We start from the raw sequence: 12,419 nt of genomic DNA, 5'->3' as shown, positions 1-12,419 counted from the left end.
GGACAACAGAAATAGATTGGGAAAGTTAACGTTGAAAGGGTCCAAATATTTTGGGTAGAAAATTAAGGAATATTTCAGGTTTGGATAGTTAGTGTGTTGGACAAAATAAAAAATACACGTGGTTAACCAACAAATAGTGAAATCTGAACATAAGTATTTGCCACATAATTATAAACGAAATCACATTATATATTTTAAGTAAAATTTTGAAGATCCGCAAGACGGTTTAGTGGTGATGTACGCTTTGTTCTTTAAAATCTTCAAAAACAATGTTATTAGTGAATATCACCACATCGACTAAATTTGCCTTTTATTATTGTTGGCAAATAATTTTTTTTTTCAAGTCTTGTTAATTGGTGTTTAGTGTCTTTGGTGTGCTTCTTATTAGTCTTTCTTTAATGTTTTGAGAATTTCTTTGTGTCTCTTGTCTTGTGTGTCTTGTCTAAGAATAACATGGTCATATGGATTTTTTTTGTGTCCGGAAGAGCCATCATAATTGCAAGATTTTCTCACGAGAAAATTCTATACACAACAAGAAAAATAAAGTGCTATGGCCTATGGTGAAAGGGAGAGACACTTTGATAGTAACATGAAATATACGTGTCGCCTTCAAAACCTTAAAACCCCAAAAGAACATTCACTAAGCCGTGACGATCCCAAAACATTCCAACCACATTTTTTTCTTGTTTACACTCTCACTCGTATCTCACAACCACGTGCCATTTCTCCATCATTACTTCGTGAACAAGTCATAAAATTAAAAGAGGAGACATGTGGTGTGAGAGCTAAGTGAGGATCTTAAAAGAAAAAAACAATTCTAATTATATAAACGCACTTGTTGATCCCATCATCATTGCTTGCATAAGAGAGGTGTAAATTCAGAAACACCTGCCACGTCTCTCTGTCTCTCCACTTATATATTTTTATTAGTATAAATTATATTCCTTGTTTATATCATGACCATGTGTTCATGTGGAATGCATACTATGTCAAACTGGAATGATGTAAAACCAAGAATGGGATTGAAAAATGTAGAAGCTGATACACAAGATGACTAATGGATTAATGTGTCAAGAGATTTAAACCCAAAAGCAAAATTTATTTATCTGAAAACAAAGACATCTGAGAAATATTGAGCTCTTGTTGGATGGCTGCTGCAACGCCAGTTTTTTTCATTTGCTCTCTTGATCATATATATCCGTTCTGTCATTCATCATTAAGGAACAATCACAAGAAAATAACATTCCAAAGAGATCATCAATACTGTCATATGCATGTAGCCACTTTCCAAATCCATATAACAGACTCTGCTTATATCAATCGAAGCTTAACAGCATAAGGAACCAGCATCAGCTCAAGCTATTCTCAACAAATTCAGCTCAAATCACTGAAACGTTTAGTATTTTCCCTCACTAGTACCAGGGAATCGAGATTATAATACATAAGAACTTTCAAGAATCACATCACGGAGAAGTGAAACATACCAAACTATCACCATGAACACTACAAAACTATCATAAGTGATTTTGAAACCTAAAAATACCTGAATCCATCAACTCACATGCTAAGTTCCTTAACATCCTCAGATTGGTAATATAGATGGTTTATAGTTTCAGTTCTAGAACTAAGATGTATAAGACACACACAGATTGAACAAACTTCAACAAAAACATGATGCAGGAAATGAGAAAAATGGTAAATTTCACTATCCACACAACCATATATGAGTTCCTGTCACTAGATGACACAATTCAGGATCCACTACCTTAAGTCCTTATGCTTACACATATCTTATCTCTATGCACAATCTTAAAACGCTATCGGGGTTTGAAGAGAAGCCTAATTTCAAATCACAAATACACTTCCTAACTCTCTGATACCATTTTCAAAATCTACAATGCTAACTAACATATCAAATTGAACTAACTAAACCCTAAACCCAAAACATGCATGTTTTTCCAAACCCAAAGCCTCCTTAACAAGTTCACTACTTTAGAAGCTAGTCATTCCAACAAATTAGAACAATCCACTAGAGATTCCAAAATGACACGATAAAAAAAAAAAAAAGCAAAACCAAAAGAGGATACACAAGATAGAAGCCATGAGCGAAAGCACCGGCGAGGACAAGACCGAAGAGACGGTCTCTGAGAACTGGTTTATGCCTCAAAGTCAAGCGGATCAAAGGAAGAGCAGGCGCGTAAATGAGAGGCACCAAGAATTTGATCGGAGCTCCTTTCTTCTTCCTCTCCATTACTACTGGTTTCGAAGAATCGCTTGACGTCGCCATCACCACCGATACAGCCAGAGATAGAGAGATCCCTTTCCCTTCCCAAAATTGCGATTTAGCGCTATTCAATTTAGGGATTTTCAATTTTTCTTTTCTTTATTAATTTTTAATTTTTTTTTTTTCTGTTTTTTCTTTTAACTTTTTGTTTCAAACAAAGAAAAAAAAAGGTTTAAGGAATATCATAAACGGACCTAAATAATCAAAGCCCACGACCAGGTATTTTTTTTTTTTTTTTTTGTCTGCCAAACATTCTATTATAAAAGCATGAGTACATTGTTTGATCATATATTTATTACAAACCCAAGAGATAATCAAAACCCAAGAGATAATCAAAGGACAATTCTTAATTCTAGCCTCCTTTGCTAGTGCATGAGCTAAAGCATTGCTATTTCTACCAACAAATTTAAATTTATGGAGACTATTACTCAAAGCGAGTATGTCCTCCAAGTACCTTTGAACTTCAGCAACATGTTCTAATGGACATTCTCTTTTCTGAACATTTTTCAAGTAAGTATATATAATCCTTGAATCTCCACACAAGGTAACCGGATAATAACCAAGACCAGCTAGTATTCAAATATCCCTAGTTGTTTGTATTCATCATTACAATGTGATAACACATAATTTATAATAAAGTTTTATGAGTTTAAAAAAAAAAAAATTAGTCCTAACAACATACAGATTAATAAACTTTTTATAAAAATCTATTTTTAAATTTAACCTCTTTTGGTTAAAACAACAGTAATGGCATTTTTAACTTGACCGTTTTTGTGAATATCTATCTATTTTAAAATGTTTTATAAGGTCTTTGATTAGATTTTTAAAAGTTTCAATCAAAGGTTTCTTAAAAGGTGTCCAAAAGGTTTCTTTAAGGTTTTTTTATAAGGAATTTAATAGGTATTAAAATGGTTTATAAGGTTTTTTAAAAATCATTTTAAAAATTTGTAAGTACTTAATTATAAGGTTTTATAAAGTTTTTAAAAAGATGGTGACGTCAAAAAACACGCATGAGGCATCTATATGCACAAGATCATTTTGTGTATTAAATTGTCAATCAGTTTCAACATTCAGAGCAAAAACACAGTATAGTATATATCCTAAGAAATTTAATCATATGCAAAGCAAGTCTCCAAGTCTCAAGCAGATGTAGCAGAAGAGACAACTACAACCTTTTTTTTTGTGCGTCAAAAGCAATATTTAGGATTTTAAATATCGGAGGGTCACCGATCAATGATAAGGTGATTTAGAAGTGATTTGCTTCATATGCGTGGAGAGTGCGATTGGTGTTACTCAAGATACAAAGACTTCAAATCACGGTGAGAAGCTCCGGTTGTGCTGCGGCAACCTATCATATGTTGGTAATAATTGAGTTTAGGCTTATGTTATTTATACAACTATATTATTAAGTGTGTTGTTGAGTCAAAGGTTATGTGTTAATCGTGACTTGTTATGAACTGTTGTTAGTGTAGGAAGTTGCAACGGTTGCTTTGTGTCTTTAGGAAAACTACATAAGGTGAATGTTATCTTCTTACATAAGTTGTCGAAAATAATTGAGAAGTTTTCCTCTTTTTCATTCTCTATTTTTTCTCTACCATGCTCTGTATTTGAAGCAATGGCTTCTGTGTAATACAAGAGCAAAACTTCAACATGGTATCAGAGCTTCATTGATTCGAGGGCCAGTGGGAAGCACAAAGAAAAACATAACAAAGCCTGTAAAAAAAAAAAGAAAAAAATTTCAACCAAAGAAGAACAAAGATCATATCACCGAACGTTGCAGCAAGTGATTCTTATGTTAGATGGAGAAACGATGAAATCGGGTGTGGATTAAGAGGAAGGCCATCTTAATCAAGAGATAATTGTGGTCATTGGTGAAGACGGTGTTTCGAACAAACCGACGCAATCCTATGCGTCATCCGAAGGGGTGCAATTGAAAGATCAGAGGAAGCGTCAACGGAGGCGTTGATGACACTGTCTAGCACATTGCAATCGTATCTTTTCATGTAATTAGGTTACATATGATGGTGTGTTTATTGCTCGGCCAAAATGAGAGGATTCGAGCTTTAAACAAGAATATGGTAAAACATGGCTAGCCGCTGTTAAACAAGAAAGTGGTGTGTAGTCTTTGAGAAAGACGTTCACAAGGAGAAGCTTTCTGTTGAATGAAACAGAGCAAGGCTCAGTGGCAAAAAGTGGTGGTTAAGTTTGTGAGGAAGACTACAACACGGAAGTAGTCACCTGTTAGAAAACAAGGCAAAGCTACTCAACAAAAGTAAGAGTTCATGGTGAAGACAAGATCGATTACCAATTAGTTCAAAAGGTTCATATCTTCTTGCCGCAAAAGTTCGATGGCATCATTGCTGTCTTTGAACAAACAAAGAATCTATCGACTCTCTCTCTATTACAGAGATGATATGTACCTTGAAAGCGCATGAAAAGCACTTAAGTCTTCGAGAAGAATGTATCAATGAGGGTGCGTTTTATGAAGAAAAGCTTGGTTCGAGAAAATGAAACAAGCAAAACAAGAAATGCCATGGGAAGACCAAGAAGTTGTGTGGTGTGTGCAAAATTAACAGTCACAATGAGGTAGATTGTTGGAGACAAATGGAGCATAGGAGGAAGCTTACCTCATAGAAAAAATGGAGCAGGAGCCAGTTGAAGAGTTAACCAAAGACGATATCATGGAGACGTTATGGTGATCAAAGGAAGACACCAAACACAAAAGGAAGATGTTTACCTCAGAGAAAAATGGAGCATAAGCCGGTTGAAAAGATAACCAACAAAAACGTGAAAATATTCAAAAGGACAATTAAAGATGAAGTTAACGTAGAGAGATAAAGAAAGAGAGACTAATTATGGATAATTAAAGTTGCATGATAAGTTAATGAGATAGGGAGTAATTCTATGTTTTTGTTTTCTTCTTTTTCCTATTGGTACGAGTAGTACTAATTAATTAATGTTACAAATGTATATGTTGGGTTTAAGAAAATATTTCCAAAATGAATACAAATACCGCTAGCGTTTTCATTGCATGGTGGTGATTATGATTATAAAATATGTAAACCACTGTTTGTGTTTGGTTTTTGTGTTTTGTTTATGGCTTTAAACGGAATGACACAAAAAAAAAAAAAATAGTTCACTATTTAATGCGGTTTTCCTATGAACTACACACAGTTCAGATTTTTTTTTGTTTTTTTTGTGGTAAATGGAGGAGATATACATGCAAATCTGGTCGACAGCTTTTTTTATGTTGTTCACCCTATTATATGCAGACCAATTAAATAAAATAATAATTCAGACACATTTTTTTTTTCACCTTTATAAAAACAATTCTATAACACACAATTTATTTTTCTATATATTAAATGTTCTTTTACCTTTTCTACACTTATTAATATTTAATAAAATAATGTAAGTAAATAAAATACAATTTTTATAATTAATGATATTTATTTTTATGTGTTGTATATAACTTATGTACATACTAATTTTGTTTAGTTATTAACATTTTCTATTAGTATATTATATTTAAATAATTTTAATTAGAAAATATAATATATTTAAAATATATCGAATCGCTTGATCTGCACTTGAACAACCAAATCTACTTGATCCGATTTTGTTCTGCTTGATCTGCTTGAACCGCTTAATCTGCTATGACTAATACGTTCTCTCCATTCAGAGCCTATGTTTTGTTTAGATTTTTTAACTAATGTACCACATTCAGAAACAAAAGTTGTGCGTTCTACCACATTGGTTCAGTCCTTTCGGGGAATACCACATCTAATAGATGAAAATACATTTGTAACCCTACAACCATCAAATGGAAAAATCTCAGAAATCTATATTTTTTTTTTCCTATGTCCTGTCTTTTCATGTTTTTTTTCCTGGAGAACCGAATAACTTTTAATTTTGGGGTGCATTAATGGTCGACCTCTTCATCTCCCCTAGTCATAGTTTAGTCCCCGAAATCTTTTGTCACTCACTGGTCGAAGTTTCTATGTTTAACCGTAGTTGCGCTCACCGGAGTTTGGAAATTACCAATTTCTATTCAATTCTCAGTTTATTACATCTTATCCTCTTTGTTATATGTTGGCCCTATTTTGTTCCCTCAGATTGAACCGCAATTTCAACGTTGGACCCCTTCCGGAGATGAAAACAAACGGTGACGCACTCAAGCGGTAGTCCCTTCCCCCAATTTTGTCCTTATTCTTGAAAGTACACTCGGGATGCTCTCGACTCTGCTGACCCCACGGATCCGTAAGTTGTAACAGAACTTTAGTCTCTCTTTATGTCGGTAGACATCCTTATTAAATTCGTTTTTGTTATGTCTACACAGAGATCATCCAGAGGGTGAGAATATCGCAAATCCTCAGCCGCCTTATGTAGATTTTGTTGAAACAAACGATGGACAACTTCCTCCGCGTTTATGTCGATCACTTGTCCTCCGCGTCCAAACGATGGACAACTTCCTCCGCGTCTATGTCGATCACTTGTCCTCCACGTCCAAACGATGGACAATTTGTCCACCAATTTCTTTGTCGATCACTTGTCCGAGGTGCCAACTTTGTCTACTGCCAGAGTTGCCAAATTTGTCTACTGCCATCATTTTATAGTGGACAATGGACCTACAACATCGCCAGAGGTGCCAACTTTGTCTACTGCCAGAGTTGCCAAATTTGTCTACTGCCATCATTTTATAGTGGACAATGGACCTACAACATCGCCAGAGGTGCCAACTTTGTCTACTGCCAGAGTTGCCAAATTTGTCTACTGCCATCATTTTATAGTGGACAATGGACCTACAACATCGCCAGAGGTGCCAACTTTGTCTACTGCCAGAGTTGCCAAATTTGTCTACTGCCATCATTTTATAGTGGACAATGGACCTACAACATCGCCAGAGGTGCCAACTTTGTCTACTGCCATCATTTTGTCCCCTAGCTCTCTTATATTGGACAACGTTACATCACACACGCGATGTCTCCGGGTGACCATTACATCAACATTGTCCACCACCATAATATTGTCCTCCGTTTCTAATTCAGTAACCACATTTACCTCATATAGCCCTTGTGCTAGATTGGACTCGACTCTTGTCCTATTGTCTACCTGCAGAGATCTTGTGGACACGACTCTGCATTCATGGACACATGCTCTGCATACTTGTCTACATTCTCATTATTGTCCACCACTTTCGCCAACTTACCAGGCTAATCAATAAATGCAGGCCAATCAACATACCAACTCGTTCGCAAAAAAAACAAAATTTTTGACACCAAACCTCAATTAATACTTTTGTATTTGCGATGTCGTCCACCATAAAACCTACAACTTCGTTTTCTTCTATTAAACGCGTCAACCATGTCCCAATATCTCCTTCATTCTCTTTTATTTAATTATTTAATCTCATACTTCCTTTTATCCAGCATTCCGCTCTTTTGTCCACATTTAATACAAGCTTGGGTTACCAATGCATTTAATACAAAGTCACATGTTTTCCAACGGCCGCACACGATATTTCAATGGCAGATTTCAGGGCTATTTAAGTCATTTACCCTCGCTGCTTTTGGTGGATGAGAAAAGATTTATAACCAATGTGGTAGATTACAATAAATTCCTTTTTGTTTATTTGTTTGCTTCAAACGAGGATAATAATGAAATGAGAATATCGTCCCTACTCCCACTTTTTTACTGATTTCCTAATCCAATAAATACTAAAAAAATTATTTGTCTACATCTGAAACATTTGTTAATATGCAAATATTATATTCTATATGACATGATTGGATATTGATATAAGATTGGTTAATGAGAACAATTTGTCTAAACCAGAGGAATTCGCTTAAAATTTTAAAAATTGAATATTAAACCATAAGACAAACTCTTAGAGGGTTGATTGTTTTAAAGATATATATTATTTTAATCAGAATAATATATTTATTATCTTTTATTAATAGTAGCCATTAATAAAATGACAGCTGTCAATTTTTCTGAGAACCGTTTCTTATATAAACAATTTGAAGAGCGATTTTTTTCTTTTCTTCTTCTCTCTCATCGATATGTTAATTTTTTACTACCAAGTCTTTTGATGAGCTATCCTCGTTGGCATTTCCCTAAGAAACCAAAGACCTGAGTTTCGGTGAAAAGTAAAATAACCTAAATGGCAAAATAAAAAGAGAAATTAAAACAAAACACATTTACTAATCGTTAACACACCTACTAAATACATCTATATTATATAAACACACCTACTAAACACATCTACTGTACTGAACACATCTACTAAACACATCTACCAAAAGACATAGACTAAACACACCTATAATATATATATAAAAAAGTGAAAAACAGATCTAGAGCAAAACACAAAATTAGTTTATTTTTTTTAATTAAAATTAAACCACTTATAATATGACACATGTAGAAACAAAGTAAGAATCGTTTCTCGAAAAAACATTTTCAGAAGAGTTTACATTCTCTCTTTTCCTATTTTAATATATATATATATATATATATTATTAGCAATTTGATGAGCAACTCTCATTAGAGTTGACATTAGCTATATCCACCATTTCTCTCTTCTAACAAAAAAAACCTAAAAAATGAAATCCTAGATCTAGACTCTTGTCTCCGCCGTCGTCTCTCCACCGTTACTCTCTCCACTGGTAAATCTTAGATCTAAGCTTTCGTTGATTTCTCCCTTTGGTCTGTTTTTTTTTTAAAATTAGTTTTATCTTGTGATTACATTTGAACTTGAAGAAACAAGTATACCATTGACTTTTCATATTCGTTTCTCCCAAAAGTGAAAAGTCATCAAAACATGAGACCACTAAGACAAATAATACTTTTAATTTATCCTAACTATTTGACATTATTTAATTCATAGTAATCAAAATTTTATTTTATTTTATATGATATCAAAATGTATTATGTTCATACTTTATAAATAAAGATTTGTTTCATTTTATTTGAACATATAAAATAAATAATAAAATAAATGGAATAAAGTGTTGAATTTTAGTAAACAAAATTATTGTAGACGATAAAAATTAAATATATGTTGAATATTATGTAGAGAAGAGAGAAAATTATGTAGAGTGTTAAAAAGTAAAAATGAAGGTGTTGAAAATAAAAACCAATGTACATAGTTTAATGTGTACAATAGAAGTGTTGAATCATTAATTCAACAGTTGAATTCATACAATGAGAGTGTTGAACAATGATAAAAAATCTATATAGATGAAATCATGTTGAATTATTTCAACATGTTGAATAAACAAAAGATTGTACCACTAAGACACATAATTCATTATTATTGGTTGTTAAACTTCTTTATATTTTTAATTTCATCCTAACTATTTGACATCATTTAATTCATAATTAATCAAAATTTTATTTTATTTTGTATTATATCATAATTTATTATTTTCATACTTAATAAATAGAGAATTGTTTCACTTCATTTGAACATATAAAAATAAATAGTAAAAGAAATAAAATAAGGTGTGGAATTTTATTATATAAAACCATTATAGATGATAAAAATTGAATGTATATTGAATTATTATATTAAATTATTAGGTGAAGAAAGAGAAAATGATGTGGAGTATTAAAAAGTAAAAAGGAAAGTGTTGAAAATAAAAATTAATGTACATAGTCTTATAAAAACTTTGTCGTCAATCGTTTAAAAAGGTGATTAGATTTTTATTATTACTAGATGTTGATTGCAGTGCACCACGGAACAACCTATTTGATTAAAAAAAATTATATGATTTATGTGTTACTTTTGTTTTCTCTTTTAGTGTTTAGAATTTTAATAAGTGTATTGTGATTGTTAGTTTTATGATTTAACCTATAATATAGAACAATATAGTTTTTACATAATATTAATTTAGTCAACTTAATTAGATATGTTTATTACTCTAATATTTATATTTTAAACAAAATAACGAAATGATTTTTTTACCTGGGTAGTACCGAATTAATGATATTTTAAATTTATATTTATATCAACCAAAACCTGTCATGCCTCCATCGCGTGATATTTTAACTTGCACCGGGACAAAATTCGTAAAAGTTGAAATATATTTTTAATATTTTGAACACATTATAAAAAAACTAAAAAATATATAAATATTCAAATATCTATAAAGTTTAAGATATTATTAAAAATATTTGATACTTCTCATAAAGTTTAAATATTTATAATATTTGATACTTCTTATAAAACGTTTAAGATATTACTAAAATCTTAAACATTTTATAAAGTTTCAATTTCCTATATAAGGTTTAAGTATTTATAATTTTTTTTATAAAATTTAAATATGTATAATATTTTAAAACTTTTTAAAAGATTAAATTCTCTAAAATAAAGAACTGGAATCAACCGAATACAACTTTTCAATTTGAATATCTGATATATCAAGCTTCCTACTCATTCGTATTCAAAATCATCTTGTTATCTCTTTTATAGTATGATGCTAAATCTTTTCTGAATGTTTTCAGGCGAAATGTGACATTTTATATATACTTTTTATTCATTGAGTAATATGTTTTTATTTAGAAAAATTTGAATTACAAAAAAATTACTAATTTTATTAACTAATTTTATTATATAATAATTCAAAATAATATAAATAAAAAATTAAATAAAGTAAAAAAATGATTTTTTTTACGTGTTAATTAGGTTGAAAGATTTTCTTATCTTTTAATATTATCTATAATTGATTTTAGAATTTTGGTTACTAAATTTTGTAAGGATTAATATTGCAAATAAACATTTAAATAAGCATAATTATTAAGGATAGAACGAAAAATATAGTTCAAAATGTAATAATGTCATTTGGGCGAACAAATACACCACAATCTTAGCTTAGGCGTTACGAAACATGTATCCTTCTTTTAAAAGTTCTAAGATCTGTCTAACAAAATTGGGCTGTAACTAAATTTGACACCAAAAAAGATAAGGGAGATTTTCAAAAATACTTAACATATAGAAAAAGATTAATTACTTAAGCCTTGTACATACATACTATATAATATAACATTCGTCTATTTTATTCAAAAAATTCAACCTACGAAAAACACATTTCTTGATTACAAAAACAAAATGGACGAAGACTTTTTTTACACTCACTTGGTATTATTAAACCTACAAAATCAAAACCCACGGACTACTTGACTAGTCGTCGAGTACTATGACACAGGAGTTGTGGCTGTATTTGTAGAGGATGATGCTCCGGGCGAGTTACAACTTCTCTCCATGGAACGTTTTGGAGATGGCGCCGCCACAGCAACTGGAGCATATACACCACCACCGTTGTTGGCTGCATCTGTCGGTGGATGAAATTCTTGTGGCGACGGCACCCATATTCCTCCAACCACCACGAATTGTGGTTGTTGCGGGTTAACATTACTCTGTGCCGCTACTGTCGTTGCTGGCCTTCTAGTATGAAGTCTATATTTCTGAAATAATATTCCACAAAAATGGTTAGGGAACAAATTTGAGTAACATTTCAATTAATTACCATGACGTGTGATTATTAAAACATACAAATTTGATTAGTACTAACCTGTAAATGGCTTTTAACTTCGTCATTTGTTAATCCATCGACTTTCATATGATCTCTAATCTGTTTAGGGGTAGCAACTGCAAAAAAAATAGCCAATAAAAATCATTAATTTTTCAATTTAATTACGAATCACTAATGAGCCAATCAGAAAAAAATACAGTCATTTTAATTACCATGAGATCCTCCGAGCTGTTGAAGTGCGTTCAGGAATCGTCGGTGTAACTCCGGCGACCAGCATCGTCTTTGTTTTCTATGCGTTTGCGATTGCGTTTGAGTTTGGTGCTGCTGTGTCATCTGTATCTGCTCCTCTCCAACTTTATCCAAATCACTTTTAGCACCACCAGTTTCAGTGGTGGAGCTAGTAGTCGTCGCCGGCGCAGAACTGGCAACTTTCACCGCCGCAGGTTGCAAATCAGTTTCCAAAACGCGTTTTTTCTCTTTTTGAAACGGTTGAAACGCACCGCTTTTTGGTTTCACCTCCACCACTTTCGCTCTCTTAACTACACGCTCCTAATCATTCGATTTAACACATAAACATAATTAATTAAAATAACTCATAA

General features: G+C 32.1%; 2 protein-coding genes across 2 annotated transcripts; both read right to left on the bottom strand.

Moving 5' to 3' along the window:
- On the bottom strand, positions 1,001-2,387 carry LOC109129641. The gene is made up of 2 exons (XM_019238149.1): positions 2,088-2,387; positions 1,001-1,203 (listed from the first exon to the last, which is right to left on the bottom strand). Exons 1-2 carry the CDS (start codon positions 2,285-2,287, stop codon positions 1,173-1,175), a joined length of 231 nt encoding a protein of 76 aa, XP_019093694.1. The 5' UTR covers positions 2,288-2,387; the 3' UTR covers positions 1,001-1,172.
- Positions 11,320-12,369, bottom strand: LOC104750686 (myb family transcription factor EFM; the record flags this gene model as incomplete). Its single annotated transcript, XM_010472524.1, is given in 3 exon segments — positions 11,320-11,752; positions 11,860-11,936; positions 12,033-12,369. Coding segments are annotated over 3 exon segments (684 nt in total), but the record flags the coding sequence as incomplete, so codon positions are not given.

Source organism: Camelina sativa, chromosome 16, assembly GCF_000633955.1.
Source record: "Camelina sativa cultivar DH55 chromosome 16, Cs, whole genome shotgun sequence".
NCBI lineage: Eukaryota > Viridiplantae > Streptophyta > Magnoliopsida > Brassicales > Brassicaceae > Camelina > Camelina sativa.
This window is presented reverse-complemented; position numbering and strand designations above follow the sequence as displayed.

What these genes read in the sequence shown, in the direction of transcription:
- LOC109129641 (XM_019238149.1), bottom strand. Translation starts at nt 2,287, where the DNA reads ATGGCGACGTCAAGCGATTCTTCGAAACCAGTAGTAATGGAGAGGAAG. An exon ending in GCTCATGGCTTCTATCTTGT is followed by an intron (nt 1,204 to 2,087) that starts GTATCCTCTTTT and finishes GATGAATGACAG; the next exon opens with AACGGATATATATGATCAAG.